This window comes from Rhinopithecus roxellana, chromosome 15 (assembly GCF_007565055.1).
Source record: "Rhinopithecus roxellana isolate Shanxi Qingling chromosome 15, ASM756505v1, whole genome shotgun sequence".
Classification (NCBI taxonomy): domain Eukaryota; kingdom Metazoa; phylum Chordata; class Mammalia; order Primates; family Cercopithecidae; genus Rhinopithecus; species Rhinopithecus roxellana.
In genome coordinates, this window is record NC_044563.1 from 97828149 (window position 1) to 97844959 (window position 16811).

Consider the following 16811-nt stretch of genomic DNA (forward strand, 5'->3'; position numbering starts at 1 on the left):
TTCCCCCCACACCCTCTACTTCTGTTTTCTGGTTTTTGTTTTTGTTGATTTCTTCTGTGTTGCCCTCTTGGTTTTCCTAGGCTGTCTGCAAATGCTAGCATTCTCGCAGTGTGAAGGGGAAGTGAGAGAAGAAAGTTTGATGTCCTGTTCAGGATACACAAGGGGGGCCATTCTTTGGGGCCTGAGCTGGGGGTGTGTTATCAGGGATCAAAGTGGGAATCCTAAAGTGGAACAGTGTGGAGCACCTTGGGAACAGCTACCCTCTCCTGCCGAGGAGCTCCTGTGTCTGAGTTTTCTCTGCTTATCTCTTGGGGGATTTTAGGGTGTAATGGGCTTTAGGGTGCAATGAATACCCTTTCACATTCCTTCTTCCTCCAACCCTGGCCTACCTCCCTCTTTCTAACACACTGTCCAGAGCCCCTAATCACCCAACCGTCCACCTACCAGGAGCCCCTTGTTTCCGTCTCTCTGTGACCCTCCTCAACTGCCTGGGTCACACTGCAGCCCCCCTTAGTATTTGCCATGGGGTAGTGATGCAGCCCTGCACCAATTCCCTAGAAGACCTTGGGTAAGTCCCTTCTCCTGACTTGGTCTCCATTAGGGGCTCCATACTCCCACAGTCTCTGCCACTTGGGTTCTAGGATCCCGGCCTCTCTCCTAGCCTTTCTCAAATCATCTGGAACTAAGTGAGAATCTACTGTGTTCTGGGCACTCTGGAGGGAAGCAAACAAAAAGCCCTGGAGGAGCTGATGGCCTTTTTATGGAGATCAGATGAGCTACAGAGAAGATCAGGAGCCATACTCTGATCCCATGTGGTTCTGCAGGTGAGGAAAGAGGTGAAATCCTAGAACCCTATGGCTGGTAGAATCCCAGAAGTTTTCTTGGGTGAGAACAGGAGCTGGACATCTGGCTAGAAAGAAAGGAAGGTTTGGAGAGGCTGCTTTCTTGTCTCTCCCCATCTTGATTTCTCCCTGCTATGTGTGTGTCTGCCTCTGTGTCCACCTTTTTCCCTTCCTTCTGGATTCTCCATGTCTATTTCATCTTCTACCAATGTTGGGACAGAATTTTCTGAGAACCCATATCCTGGGGATCTGAATATGGGCCAGGCTGGTCCACACCAGGCCAGGCTTCCTTGTGGTTAGGAGATGGGAACTCACACTGGTCAGGGTGAAAGGGACAATCAAAAACACTCTCATCCCTGTATTACTCTGAGATTGAAGGGGAAACAGCTCCTATTTAGAGGAATCACACAGATCAATATCTGGAAGGAGGAGGTGCCATGCAGGCCCCAAACTCCAACCCTCTCTTTGTCTCCACCCAACTCTGCCCGTGTTTCTGACTTAATTTTGCCTGTCTCTCCCCTTGTCCTATTACCATCTGTCAATCCTTGCCCTGCCCCTCTCCACTCCTCCAAGTCTTTTACCCACCACACACAGATTTTCCTGTGACTAGACTGGGATTCCCCTGACCAAGTAAGGAGAGCAATGTCTGTGGCACAGCTTTGTCCCCAGGCTCACGACAGCATCTGTGGGTCAGGGTAGAGGGACAGCTGTCTGCACAGTTAGAAAGTGCCAGCAGGTAATAAGAGCCTCCTATCTTCTTAATTAAATCGCCCTTTGCCCAGCCATCCTGTGTTCGATTGGTTTGAGCTGGGATCAATAAGCCTCTTTCCCAGCCCAGCCACCCCTGGAGCCGGGCCTGACCTCCCCAGTCCTGCCTAGGCCCACCTGGCCACCTCCCCAGAAGGCTGGGAGCTTCTTAAGGCCAGAGGCTGGGTCTGGTACATCTCTTGTGTCCTTGTGCCTGGGATGGATCATGAAACAAGTAAGGAGTAAAGGAGTGATTGCTCTACTGAGTAAACGGAGGCACTAGCAGCAGGCATGGGCCAGGAAGGCTTTGAGGTTCAAACTGGAACTCCCACCCCCAGGACCAACTGTGAAGCTGGAGGAATCACAGCAAGCAGCTGCTCCCACCCAGCCCCCAGACATAACACCAGCTCCTTCCTCCCAGCCCCCAGACATAATCACCAAGGGCAGCTGAAGCCCTAGGAAGTGCAGGGTGGGGGTGTCAGTGCTCAGGGAAACTACGAGCAGTTGCTGCTTCTGACCTCTGAGGGCAGAAGGCCCTTTTCATAAGGGGTCTCCACCTAGGGATCCAGGGTTAGTGTGGGAGAGTCAGCGAGCTTGGATGGATGTGGCATTCATGGGAGACTCCCTCTGTCTGAAGGTGGAAAGGGCCCAGGGTCAGTAAGGAGTCCAAAGGGGTTAATAGGGGTCCAGGACTGATTGTTAGTGGAGGGCGTAGAGGATAACGTGGTGTGTGTGTGTGTGTGTGTGTGTGTTGGGGTCCATGCAAGATATTACCCATGGAAGGAACATGGGGCTTCCAGGTTCCGCAGGAAGGGTCGGTATTAGAGGATTCCTTGGAGCGGTCAGCAGTGGTCCCGGCCAGGGTGTCTCTGATGACAAAACTCCAGAGAGCTTTGTCTCACCAGGGATCAGATGGTCCCTGGTTTGGAAGGCGAGGGGAGGGTGCCAACGCCCTTCTCACCTCAGTCTGACCCGGGGGCGCGGGCCCAGACGTCTCTTGGAGCCCCAGCCGCTGGAGTGGCGTTCCCCGAGGGCGGGGCGTGGGCGGGTCCCCCGGGAGCAGCAGGAGCCTCGCGGGGCGGGCGCCCCCAGCGCCGAGGTTGAAGGAGGCCGGGCTCGGTGCGGGGCTGGGAGAGGGGCGCGGAATCAGGGCTTTTTAGGACCCAGCGCGGCGCCTTCCTCCGGGGGCGAGTGCGGCTGCGCGCGCCGTGTGCCCGTGTCCGGAGAGCGGCGGGCTGGACGCGGACCGCGCGAGCGAGCAGGCGACGGGCGAGCAGCTAGCGGAGCAGCAGCCCGGGCGGCAGCAGCGTCGCGGCGGCGGCGGCGGCCGCTCCGCGCCTCGCCTCACCGGCCTCGCCGGCCTCACCTCGCCGCGCCCGGACCCGCCACCCCCGCCTCCCCGCCCGACCTCCGCAGCCCCCCGTCTCGGCCGGCAGCGCCCACCGCCTGCCCTAAGCGAGGAGCAGAGTGCGGGGCGCAAAGGCACCGGAGCCAGTGCCCGCCGTCCCCGCAAACCAAACCTAGCCGGGAGAACCCCCGCCTAGCCCCGCGCAGCTCCGCGACCGCCGGGAGCTGTCCCTTCAGCACCGCCGCGGGAGCCCGAGTCCCAGCGCAGCCCAGCGGAACCCCAGCTGGAGCCCGGGCGCACCGAGAGCAGCGCTCGGCTTTAGCCGCACGAGAAACACCCCGGGTGCCCCTGCCCAGGGGGCCCGCCATCTCCAGGAGGCGGGGAGAAAGAACGAGGAGGGCGGGCAGGCAGGCGGGCCCGCCGCCGGGGGGAGCAGGCAGCCGAGCAAGGAGAGAGGGAGGGGGCCGGAGCCCGCCCTGCGTCCCGAGCTGCAGCCCGGCCACGCAGGGAAGAAGGCAGGCGGCATCCATCTCCCCCGCGCCGAGAGCGCGCCGCGGCGACCACTGCACAGAGGAGCGCGAATTTCCCGGCCCGGTCTCCTCCCCTCCCCCTCCTGGGGGCTGGCCTCTAGTCCGGCCCTGGGAGCGGCTGACCTTCCCCCCAAAAGCTTTGTGCCTATTTCTCCATTTTCCCGCGGAGATGGGAACGGGAGACCGGCCCCCCAACCCTCTTTCCCCTCCTCCGGGGTCTCACCGCTGAGCCCGCCCCCCTCCCTCTTTCCCCCTCCCTCTCTCCCTCCCTTTCTCCCTGCCTTCTTTCCTCCTTTGCCTCCTCCGCTGCCGGACCAGCTCCCTCCCACATCTGGCGCCTAGAGACCCCTGGGATCCCCCACACTCCCCTGGACCGGCACCCGACAGAAAGCGCCCAGAGAGGCTTGGCTCGCTCGTTGGGGTGGCCAGAGCCGCGGACCTCTGTTCCCCCCGACGGCTGGGGGGAGGGGGGAAGAGGCCGCGCGCCCCCCTCCCCGGCGCCAACTCCCCCTGGCGGCCGCTCCCATGGGTGTCGCTGGGCCGCGCCATGCCTAAGGGGGCGCCGCGATGGGCCAAGGGGACGAGAGCGAGCGCATCGTGATCAACGTGGGTGGCACGCGCCACCAGACGTACCGCTCGACCCTGCGCACGCTGCCCGGCACGCGGCTCGCTTGGCTGGCGGAGCCCGACGCCCACAGCCACTTCGACTATGACCCGCGTGCAGACGAGTTCTTTTTCGACCGCCACCCCGGCGTCTTCGCGCACATCCTGAACTACTACCGCACGGGCAAGCTGCACTGCCCGGCCGACGTGTGCGGGCCGCTCTACGAGGAGGAGCTGGCCTTCTGGGGCATCGACGAGACCGACGTGGAGCCCTGCTGCTGGATGACGTACCGCCAGCACCGCGACGCCGAGGAGGCGCTGGACAGCTTCGGCGGCGCGCCCCTGGACAACAGCGCCGACGACGCGGACGCCGAGGGCCCCGGCGACTCGGGCGACGGCGAGGACGAGCTGGAGATGACCAAGCGCCTGGCGCTCAGTGACTCCCCCGATGGCCGGCCTGGCGGCTTTTGGCGCCGCTGGCAGCCGCGCATCTGGGCGCTCTTCGAGGACCCTTACTCGTCCCGCTACGCGCGGGTAAGTGACAACTTACCCATCAGAAGAGCGGGGCGGGAAGGCAGCGTCCTGTGCCTCCCGGCGGGCAGGGGTGGACCGCAGAACTGGCGCCTAGGGAGTTCAGAATCGAAAGGGGGTGTGTGCGCATGTGTGCACATACCAGGGTAAGAGAGAAAGGGTGTCTGCCGGGGTTCTGGTTTTCTATGTATGTCAGTCTGTGTGTTGCCAAGTTTAATATGTATGAGTATGAATGGGTGTGTTTGTGTGTATGAGTAGATTGTGTGTGCATATTTATGTAAGTGTGGTGGAGTGTATTTGGGTGGGTAAAGTGTGGAGTGGGAATGAGTGAGCATGTGTGTATGTTTGAGTGTGCATGAGCGATTGCCCGTGCACATTTGTGTCTTTGCAGAGGTGCAGTGTCAAAGTATGAACTGCCCTCAGGATTTTAGTGTGGGAAGGGAAGCTGGGAGCCCTTCTTCCTGTCCAGGTAAAGGGGCATCTGGAGCCAGCCATGGTCCCCCAAAAAGGCCTGAGGCCTGCTGGGCAGCTTGAGACAGCCACCCCCTCCTCAGGGAGCAGCCTCCAGCAATTTTGAGGAGGTGGTCAAGAGGGCATCTCCATGGCTAATCTCCATGACTTGGAAGTTGGTGGAAGGCTGGGCTGTAGGGTAGGGGTGGTCCCTCTGAGCCCCTGATCCTGAGATCACAGCCTGTCCTTCCTCCTTGTTGAAAGGGGAGGGTGTTGGAGTGGGTCACTGGGCTTATGCCAGTGCTTCCTCTGGGACATCAGGTGGTGGGGAGAGGGAGTCCTTAAGGGGGAACCTACAAGGAGAAGGTGTGTGAGAGGTGGGTGTGTCTTCATGGGCCACTCCCCTTTAGCCATACCCGCTTGTTTCCAGGAAAAAAAGACACGCTGCTGCTGACCTTGGTCCCTCAGATTGCCTCTCTGGATCAGTTTCCTCATCTGTAAAATGGGGGAGGGGGCCTGGTGAACTCTCAAGGGCTTTGCTGCTGGACTATAAGTGACTGAGCCCAAAACGAGGAACTGGTAACAGCCACCCACCCTGGAAGAGGCACTCCCAGCCTTCACTGGGCTCTGTCCTTAGAGGCCTAAAGAGAGACCCTAAGGCCTGTAGGGGAAGGGTAGAGTGGAGAAGTTAAAGGAGAGCCCCTCCTGCATCCATGAGCTGCCCTCACCCCCTACCAGGCAAAGCACTGCCTCTGCCCTGCTGTCTTTTACTTCGCATCTCTCCCCTCCTGCCCACTGGAGCCTAAGCCAGAGCCAGGGGAGAGGGCTAGGAAGCTGCAGAGGAGAGTGGAAGGAGGAGACTTGGGGGGCCCTCAAGTGCCCATGGGCAGAGAAAATCTATGTTTAGGCACAGACCTGGTAGATCTGTTAACTGAGATCAAACACAGTATGGCATGTGGGGAGTGGATAGTGGGTCAGTCTGATACCTTGAATTCTAGAACAACTATGTTTATGAGGAGAGGCAATAGGGAGAGAGCCAGGCCTGTGTTTTGCCACTGAGGACCCTGACCAAGGTCACCCAGGGAGCAAGAGGCCAAGAAGGACTCGAACTCAATTCTCCTGGGACCCTATCCTCCCCTGGTCTGGCTACCAGCTCCTGCCTTTCCCCAGAGTGGACTGGGACCCTCAGAGGGCTTCCCTCCCCTTCCCTTTCCTGTCAGAGGCCACTACAGCTAGAGGGTTATATAACTGGAGGCTGTGGCTGAGCTGTGGGGAGGGGCTGGAGGAGGGGGATGGGAGGTTGAACCAGTGCATGTTGGGGTGGGGGTGGGCAGAGGCCTGGGTTACAGCAGCTGCCCATTCAGCCCACACTTGACCTTGGACAGCAGCTCCCCCACCAACTTTGGCTCCAGAAGCAAGGGTTAGGCCCAGTCTCCTGACTCCCAAGCAAGAGCAGGGTTCCCCCGCCCCACCCCTTGCACTCAGTGTTGGGGCTCTGATCAGTGTCCCGAGTTTCAGGGCAGGCAGGGGGCAGTGGGGCATATTCCAACCCCCTCCCTTGGCCCTCTCCTCCCACTGGACATTTCTAGGCTGCGGGTGGCCTTCACCCAAGGCAGACAAATGGGCCAACTAGTGTGGTTTGAGGTTCTGTTGGTGTGCAAAACCATACAGAAAAGTCTTGAAAAAAATCTCTGAAGTGAATACTCATTGAAGAGTGGACTCTGAGGGAAAAGAGTGGGCATCCGGTGGTCGGGGCGAGGCGGTACTGGGATAGGAGTGGGTGCTGGTGGGTGCTCCCCTTCAGCCTGTCTAAGCCACCTTCTCTCCCCAGTGGCCTCCGAGGAAGGTTGTGGTCCCTTCCAGCTCCCTCAGGGAACAGTTGAGGACACTGAGGCCCATAGGGAGAGGGACCTGCCCAAGGGCACTCAGGAGCTGAGGAGGGCAAAGTGGGATTAGAACCCCGGCTTCCTGCCTGCCGCCCGGCTGGCCTAGCTGCATTGCGCTGCCTCTCTGCGGCTCATCTGCGCAGAGACCAGCCGCCTGCCCGCCCTCCTCCCCCTCTGTCTTTGCTCTGCCGCCTCTGCTGTCACCTTTGTTTACCCCTCCCCCGTGCCTCCTCACACCGGTGGGTCGGGGGGACTCAAGTCGTTATTCTAGATTTAGACCAGCATGTTGTGTGTGATATTGCATATGTGTATGAAGGAAAGGCTGTATGTGTGAGACAGGCTCTGTGTGAAAGAGATTGTGTGTGAGAGGCTTGTGTGTGTGAGAATAAAAATGCGAGACTCAGGGTGTGTATGCGTGTGTGTGTGTGGTGAGACTGTGACTCTGTGTGAGCTTCCTGAGTCCTTGTGTCAGGGGTTGTGTGTGTGTGAGAGAGGTGGATTCTGTGTTTTGGATGGACTGTGTGTGTGTGAGAATGAGACTGTGTGGGAGAGAGTGTGTATAAGGAAGAGAGACTGCATGTGTAAGAGAGATGCTGTGTGTGAGGTTTGACGAGTGCATGAGAGTCGAGGTGAGCGTGTCTGCATGAGTGTGTGACTGTGTGTGGCAAGTGTGAAACTGTATATGTGGAGCTCGTGTGTGAGGCTGTGTGTGTGTGTACATGTGTGTACACATAAGGCAGGAGGCTGTGTGGGGTGGGGGTCCCTGTGTGTGACACACTGTGTGTATGTGAAGGTGTGTGTAAGACAGAGACTGTGTGTGAGATCATGTGTGTGACAGTGTGTGTGGCGTGTGTGTGAGACCCCACGTGTGTGTCAGTGTGCTGTGTATATGTGAGAGAAAGGTCCTGTGCATCCCGGGTGTATGTGTGCTTGAGGAAGATGAGATTCCAGAGCTGCCTCGTGCCCGCTGCCTCAGTCTCTGGCACTCTGGAGTGGCCTAATTGAGGGCATTTCCTATCCTCAATAGAGATGCTGTTCTGCCCAGGCCACTGTCAGTGTGTGGGATGGGTGGTGAGGTCACCTTTCCCTGAGGAGCTGCCACCTACCCTGGGCCTTGGTGCTGGCCCTGGAGATAGCGGCTGCGTAGTCGGGGTGGAAGGGCCCATCTGAGTTCCTGAGGGGCAACAGTGCTAGCTGGGGCAGCTGCTCCCCCGGTCCCCTCTCCTGTACTCTGGGCACCAGCCTGAGGGGATGAGGGGTTGGGGGGACGAGCTAGGATGGGATGAGTTCCACGTGTGTTCTGGGGTGGGAGGTGGTGCCCCTGACACACACAAGACAATGATGATGATGGTACAGTTTGGAAAGGCTATGAAGGGACTTCCTGGGGCCATGAGAATAAGAACTGCCCCAGAGGAGGTGATGCTGGGGCAAGCTTTGAGGGGCAGGGAGGAATGAACCAGGCAGAGGGCAGGGGGTCATAGAGGTGTGAGAGCAGGCAGGGGAGTGTTGGGGCTGCCTGGTTTGAAACCTGCCCTCCTGTCTTCCTTGGGGGCCAGCTCAGGTCTGAGGCTCTCAGCTTTAGTCTCTGATTTGCATGTCATCATCAGGGACATTGTTGTGTCCCTTCAGGGCCAGTGGTGGTCCTTGTGCTGCAGGCCAGAGTGTCCTCTGTGTGTGTGTGTGTGTGTGTGTGTGTTTGTGTGTTAACATCTGTTCCTGAGTCATTTGACCTTCCAAATGCCAAAATAGTGCCAATGGCCCCCAAGCTGGGGAACCCCCACCTCCATCCACCCAGCTGCCTGCCTCTGCTCTGACCCTTGTCCTGTGTCTGTCTCTCTGTCCCGTCACTGCCTCTTTGGAACTTGATAAAAACTGGTTCCCCATCAGCTCCCTGGGAAGGAAATTTACCTGGTGGCAGGAATGAAACCCCCAGCCAGAGGCTTCTCTTCCTCCCTTGGGTCCCAGCTGACACAGGGCTCTTGGAGTCGTGGCTTGGCATGCGGAGGGCTGGGGGACAGAGCTGTTATCAGGGGATTCTAGGCAGTGCACCCCCTTACCTCAGAGCCCACTCCCCCAGGCCAGGGCCCCACTTGGAGTCATGGTACCGTATGAAGGAGACCCATGAGCAGTGGAGAAGGGGCTGGGTGTGCTCCCCTCCCAGCCTCCCCAAGGGCCCTCCACCACAGTGTGCCCCTGCTTCCCATGATCCTTGTGCGGGGTCCTCAGGTCTTTGAATGGTTCCTCCAGCTCCCCCCAACCCCCTCCCAGTAGTGAAAATCATAAACCAAGCGCCTCCTGGTCAGAGCCCTGCAGCCCCTTCACCGCTAAATGGGAATAATGATAGAACCGACCTCACGGGGTTGGCGTGAAGATAACTGAGATAATAATGCTTGGATAGCCCCAAGCCACAGGGTCTGGCATACAGTAAGTGCTCAATAAATGTTGGCTACTATTATTACTACTGTTGGTTGTATTATCATTTCCCCTCCTGTAGACTCTCTCCTCTCCCTCCACCTCCATGTTCACCATCCTGGCTCAAGCAGCCATGGTTCCCCTCAGGCCTACCTCCCCAGCAGCCCCCAAGCTGCTCTCCCACCTCCAGCCCCTGGCTGCTCCAGTTTATCCTCCACCTGGCAACCGCAGGGGTCTTTTCAACTCACAGACCTGTCAGATCACCCGAGCCTGCTTAGAACCCTTCAGTGCTTCGCCGGCCCATAGCCCATAGTGTGGCTTCTCAGGCCCTGCCTGTTCCTCCAGTCTCCTCTGGCCTGACTGTCCCCATCGCTTACCAAGCCCCAACTACCCGGCCTCGTTTCAGCTTCTTGCATGTGCCAGGTTCCCCTGCCTCAGGGCCTTTGCACATACCCTGCCCTCTGGAGCACTCTTTCCTCTGGCTCACCCCTCTTTATCCCCCACACCCCACCTCAAACAGCAGCTCCTCAGTGATGCCTTCCCGGGCCCCCAGGCTGGGTTGAAGTCAGAACCAGGGCCCTTCCTGGGAGAGAAGCTCTCTGATTTGTAATAAAATGTTCATTAGCATCCTTGCTTGATTTGGGCTCATCTCTCCTCTATACTGTAAGCCTCTGGCATACTCTGTAGAATGGGAGCCGTTATTATGACAGATGAGGAAATTGAGGCCCAGAGAGGAGTACGCTACCTGAGGCCCCTTGTGAGCGGGTTAGCTGAGGGCTGGCTCGGAAACTCCTGTCTCCTGACTATTGGCTCACAGGTGCTTCGTGTCACATTGCCTCAGAGCGTTTGGAGTCTGTGCTCCTTGACTCTGAGCAGGAGGCCTGGCCTCTGCCAGAAGCTTTGGAGGGGATTGGCTGGAGTCTCTCAAGGAGCAAGGTGGGGGTTGTCTCAGAGGTGGGGGAGGGGGTTCAGCGGGGGCTCATTCCAGGGTCCACTGCCCGGGCTGGGGATCTCAAGGCCTCCACGACAGCTGAATATAGTGCCTCTGGCTATTCTGAGCGGTCTCATGACCAGGGGATTCGCTCTGGACCAAAAGGTCAGGGCCTTGAGCCACTGCCTCCCATCAGCTGCGGGCCCAGCCTGGCCACCACCCCAGCCTGAGCTCCTCACCACTAGATGCAAGCTTAGAGGAAAAGGAGGGCCTGACAGGCTGCAGGGGTCCTTTGCTGTCCAGTCCTTGTTCAGGGGAACCATTTGGGTGGTAGGGACCATTTCACATATGCATGGGACTATTGCAGGGAATGGGCGCACCCAGGCTACCTCTAATCAATATTTTCATCCAGTGAAAATAAACAGGCTCAGAGAGGGAAAGCTACTTGCTCAAGACCACACAGGGAATCAGTGAGACTCAAACTCACAGCCTAAGCCTCTGGTCCCAGGGCCTGACCATCTGAATTTCTTTTGGCTCTCAGTTTTACAAGAACACCAAACCCCACCTGGACATGCTGTTCTTCTCTTATCTACTCCCATTAATTTCCTTCCTGGGGGAGGTAGAATAAACAGATACCTGTACTCCAAGGACACAGTACAGCTGACTGAGACCTTCTCAGGTCAGCCAACCCAGACTTGACCCAAATCCTTAGGATTCCCAAGCAGGATTTTCCAGAACCCCCTTCCTTTCTCGAATCACACAGTGTCAGACGCTGTCTTAAGGATTTGATTTATATATCCTCATTTATTAATAATTCTCCCAAGACTTGCAAGACTGCACTATACTGCCACACCAATGACACAGACAAGGCTGCAGAGGCTCAATGAAGTTAAGTAACTTACCCAAGGTCACTTAGCTCACGAGCGGTGGAGCCAGCAGTTGGACCTCAGTCTGTCTGACCCTGGAGCTCTATCTGTAACCATTACACAGCACTGCCTCCTGTCCATGTTCCAGGGATGGTGAGGCCTGTGACTTGCTGTGCCCCAGGCTTGAATTTCCGTCTGGGTCTCTCCCTCCTGACCAACCACTCTTTCCCAACAACCTATCCAGAACCTGTCAGCAAGTTCCGGCCCCTGGGTAATGGCAAGTGAGGGCCCTGCCTGGCCAGGCCATGCTCTATCAGTCCCAAGGAAGAAGGTTTCGTGACAATGCCTCAGTTGTCCTCCCACTCCCATCCATGCAGGCCCTGGGACTCCATATGGCCTGAAGAGAAATGGCAGGAGGATTGGGAGGATCAGAAGCTCCCTGTGCAGGGTGACACATGGTGGGAACGCTGGCTGCCCCTCAGCTCGGCACTCCGAGGCCTTCTGCCCTGGAACCCAGCCATTGCTCCTGCAGCTCCCTTCTGCCAGCCTCCTCCATGGTCCTCATCGGCAGCCCTCATTTTAACCTCTGGGGTTTTGGTCATCTATTCCCCTCACTTCGGTGTCCTCCCTGCTTTTTGCTGAATGTGAAAGTCCATCCCTCAAGGTTCCTCACACTTAACCTGGCTGCTCCTGCCCTCGCTGACCTCATTTTTTGGGGAGTGAGGGGTATGCGTTGGGCACTGAGGCACCCAGTTTGTGAGATTTGAGCTGGTGGCATATGGGTCAGTTCTGGAGACTGGGGGCTGGGGACAGGCAGGCCCTCAGGATTAGGGACCAGCCCAGGTGTGTCGGAGAGATGAGAGCACAGACAAGACCCAGGTTGCAGGCATCAGACACCTGGATTAGAGAGGAATCTAGCCAGGCCTCGAAACCAACTGGGCTACCTTGAGCAAGTCCTGTCACCCCTTCCTCCTGCCGCCCCTTCGTGCTGCAGTTTTTCTAGCTATAAAATACAGAGGTCGTTTTAAGTGACCACTAAGGCTCTTCCCAACTCTGACATTCTGGGAGTCCAAGAATTCTAGGCTTCAGCTTCCCAGAGGAGCTGGGGGAACCAAACAAGTCCTCCCCTATTTCTCCTTCCCTCTGCCAGCCCAGCTCCTCCCCAGGACTCGTGTGAGCAATCCTGACAAAGGTCCTGGCCTAAAGCAGGCAGGAGCCCAAGGGAAGGGGGTCTAAAAAGCTTCCTCCTACATTCGTTCAGCCTGCCTCATCCTGTCCTCAGTCATTCATTCAAGGCATAGTGATCATGCCCCTGCCTGACGGGCTCCCCAGCCCTCTGGCAGGCCCAGACCTGGGGGGATCACCTCTTTTGCAGGTGCTTGCTCAGGCCTATGGACAGCACCTGTTGCCCACTTCTCCAGGCCCTTCTCTTGGCTTCCTGCCCTCAGGGAGCTGCAGAAAGGCCCACTCGGAGCTACTGTGTGCCAGGCTGTGGGGTCTGGAGCAGGGGCGATGGGGCCAACTTCTATGGTGTAGGGCTGCTGTGGAGAGGGGTGCAGGGGATGGGTGCCATGTTGGAGGGGCCAGGGCTAAGTAAGGGTGTTTGTGATGGCTGCTATGGGGGATGGAGGGATGGCTGCTGGAGGACTCCCACCCATGCCTGACCCTCAGAATTACCTGGGATGCTTAAAGTTCGTACTCCTGGGAAACTCTATTCTTAGATCGGGGAGCGGGAGAACGTTCCCTTCACCCCTCAGCACCGCTGAGGTCACTGCTGAGTGAGGGTGCATCGCTGCAGTGGGGCCTGAGAGGTGTGGGCTCCTTCCACTCAAGGTGTGGTCATCTGACCAACAGCAACACCATATGGACACTTGTTAGACATGAAGCCTTTCAGGCCTCACTGCCAGCCCTGAAACCAATTCAGAATCTGCATTTTCACTCCCCGGATGATTCATGCACCCTGGAGTCTGGGAAGTGCTGATGCAGGCAGCGGCTCCAGTCGAGGGCCAGCCTCAGGACACAGAGGGCTAGATGGGTGTGTGCAGGTTGGCAGAGTGTCACAAGCAAGCCAGTCCTTCCTGAGGCCAAGGCTTCGATGGCAGGGGGACTGGGCCTGGGGTGAGGCCCCATCACAGCCATGGCCACCGCATCCATCCAGTGGCTCCCACTGGTAGACCTTGGGAGTCATCCTGGACTCCTCTCTCTCTCAGACATCAACCAACCCTGTTGTCTTCGTGTTTCAAATACACTCGGAATCTGACTGCATCGCACCCCTCCATAGCTACCTCCTGGTGGAAGCCCCTGCCTTCGCTTGCCTGAGTTCTTCTCTCAGCCCCAGCTGCCCCTACCCCGCCCTTCTCTCAGGGCAGCCAGGGCCAGCCTGGCAAAGTGCTATTCAACCAAGTCAGCCCTCTGCTCCATCTCACGCTGGGGTGTGGGCTTCCTCAGAGGGTGCAGTATTCACTTGAGTGCCCCACACCCAGCATCTCCCTCTGCTGTCTGCTTCTCTCTCCCTCCCTCCCCCAGCCTCCATGGCTTTCCTCCCCAGCGCTGCCCATGCTTCTGCCTCAGGACCTGCGCTGCGCTGGTCCCTCCACCTGGCATGCTTTTCCCTTGGGTGTCAGCTTTCACACCCCCTCCAGGTCTATACTCAGACATCATCAGTTCAGACGACACTCCTTTGGCCCCTTCCCCACTTCGTGCTTTGCTCTTTTCTCCTTGGCATTTACCACCATCTAATGTACTATATAGTTTACTCGTTTGCCTTGTTTATTGTCTGTTTCCCCACTAGACTGTACAGTCCATGAGGGTAGGGATTTTTGTCTCTTTTTCCAATTGCTCTATCTCTAGAAGCTAGAGTAGGGCCTGGTACATAGTGGGTGCTAAATAGATATTTACTGAAAGAAAGAATAAGCAAGTGGGGTTCAAGGCCGAGGGCAGACATGGGTACCCTGCATTTGAACCTGTTCCTAGCTGAGCCTTCCTTTCTGGCCTCACGTGGGAGCACAATCCTTCCATCCCCTGAGCCTGGAGCAGCGATGAACAGGCAAAGGCTGGGGCAGCGCTAGTAGGGGGTCCAAATCCCAGTCCAGGCAGGGGCCCACCTGCTGCTGTCACCACACAGGCCCAGAAGAAGCTCTTCACAGCTTAACCCTCTGTCTTTTCAAACTCCTTCTCTGCGCCGCATCAGCCCAGCCACCGTCCACAACGACAGCTTCAAGGCCACAAAGCTGTTTTCTAAAACCAAGATGCGCAAGTTCCCAGGTCCCGCTTGGTCCAGCCCGACCCCCGAGTCTGACTTCTCCTGGACTCTGTTCCTCCCGAAGGCCAGCCAGGCTCGTTTCCTACCTCTCCTTCCCCATCTCCTTCCATGTCTTCCCTTCCCTGTCCCCTCCTTGTCCCCTTTCCTCTGTAGCTGTGCTTGTGGAAAGTTCTAGGCATTAGTCACTGGTTTTCAAAATGAACTTCTCCCCTCCAAAGTCTAGGATGGTTTCTGTCCCAAATCCCCTGCTTTGGGCCTGCTTCTGCGTTCAGTAGAAAGTGTATGGACTTTGCGTCTCCCCACCCCGCACTGCTTTCTGGCTACATAATTTTGGGAGTATGACCTGGAGTCCCTTTCTCTGCTAAGAGCATAGCCCCTTGAACCATGAGGCCTTCGACCGAATCCCAGCCCCACTGCCTTCCAGCTGTGTGACCTTAGATAAGTTTCCTAACCTGTCTGTGCCTCCAAAGAGGGATATTAATAGCACCTGACTCGTAGGGAAGTTGGGAGGATCCAATGTGTTAAGCCCTTAGCCCAGAACCCAGAACATAGTAAGTGCTTAATTGTTGTGCATTCCATCATCTTTTTACCAGCTTTCAGTCCTGCGAGATTCAAATTGTCACCTGTTACCCACCTGTTTCCTTCTTTTAGCAGCTGGCTCTACTGCCAAATGCTTCTCCTAGGAGTCACCTCACCTACCGTGGCCCCTGGGGCCCCTTCTTCCAGTCTGTCTCCCAGGGGCAGACTTCAGAGGTGTCACCCTGGGAGTCAGGCATGGATTCTCACTGGTTCTCCTGAGCTCCCTGTGTGTCCTGGGCAGGTCACAGCCCCTGTGAGCCTCAGTCTCCCCATCTGTGGTCATGGGCCACTTGTCCATGCTCTTCCTCCATCCACAGGTGTGGCAGGGTATGAGAGAGAGGATGATGGAACTTCCGCCTATCGGGGAGAGGGAGGGAGGGCCGCTGACATCAGGCCTTGGTTGGGAGCCAAGCACAGGGACCTCAGATGCCGACAAGTGTGCCAGTGTGGTAGGGCTGGCGGGCGGAGGCCATGCTTTACAGCTCAGGTCATTGGAACATCTCCTCTTTAAAGGGGTTGCTCAGGCACAGGGAGGAACCTGGGGGCTAAGGCCGGGGGCTCCTGTTGGGTGCCCATGGGCGGTGCCCACTCTGAAGCTGGGCTGCTCCGCCAGGCCGACGCCAGCCTGGGTTGGGATGAGCTAATATTAGCTGGGGCAGCCCCAGACAGCTGAGCTCAGGGGGGCTCAGGAGCCAGCCTCACTGGGTCAGGCTCAGATGCTGCCTCAGTGTGAGCCATGGCAGCAAAATGAAGCTTTCTCTTGAGCCTCTGCAGGGCGTTGGATGCCCCTTCCACCCTGGCCAGCCCCAGCCCTTCCCTGTTGGCCTGGCAGCCTGGCTCTGGCACCCCTGCTCACGATGCCACTCACCTCACCTCTTCCTTCCCCAGTGCAGCACAGAAAGTACACAACTCCTCTCCCCACACTCCCACTTTGCACATAAGCACAGTCCGTGAACCATTTCCCTGCCAGGGACTGCTGTCAGCACCAATTCATCCATCCAGCCAACAAGTATTTATTGAGCATCTACTATGTGACAGGTGCTGCTTCAGAAGCTGGGAATAGGGCAAACAACAAAACCACCAAAAATCCCTGCCCTCAAGTTCTTATATTCTAGCTGGGCAGGATGTGACAGAGGCAGGAGCCCAGGGCACGCTGGAGTGGGCAGTTTTAACTTGTGTGGCAGGGAAGACCTCACTGTGAGCACAGGTCGTATTTCAGCAAAGATTGAAGAAGGTGAGGAAGGAGGCCACATGACATCTGGGGAGCAGAGGAAGTGAGATGTGCAAAAGCCCTGAGCAGCTGTGTGCCCAGGGTTCAAGGTACAGTGAGGAGGCGTAGCTGGGGCTGGGCTGGGAGCCATAGGACAGTGGTATATCAGAAGGGGTGGTGCTTGTTCCACACAGACAGAAAGATGGAGAAAATGGACTCTGGGGACTCCAAAGAAGGGAGGCTAGGAGGGGGGTGACAGTTGAAAAATTAACTACTGGGTGCAATGTCCAATATTTGAGTGATGGGCACCCTGGGCGCCCCCATACCCACCATTATGCATGTAACGCCCATGTAACAAACAAGCACATGTACCCCTTAAATCTAAAATAAAAGAATTTTAAAAAGAAAGAAAAATCCACCCCTAAAACATGCAAAGAAAGAGTCGAGCTACCCAGAACCCCACTGGCTCCTGACAGTGGGGTCTGCTCCTGCTGGGGCCTGCCCCATGGGTTCCCTGAGTGTTCCAGCCCAGGGCAAGGCCGAGCTCAGTTCGCACTGCCCTCTGCTCCCCTCCTGCAGCCACAGGGGCCTGCACAGGGTGGGCCTGCATGGAG

General features: G+C 57.4%; 1 protein-coding gene across 1 annotated transcript in view; it reads left to right on the forward strand.

Moving 5' to 3' along the window:
* Positions 1-3979: 3979 nt before the first annotated feature.
* Positions 3980-16811, forward strand: part of KCNC1 (potassium voltage-gated channel subfamily C member 1) — a 48155-nt gene continuing 35323 nt past the window's right edge. Inside the window, exon 1 of the mRNA XM_010370146.2 lies at positions 3980-4604. Within this exon, the coding sequence (XP_010368448.1) occupies positions 4035-4604 (570 nt within the window). The 5' untranslated portion in view covers positions 3980-4034. The remainder of the gene's footprint in view (positions 4605-16811) is intronic.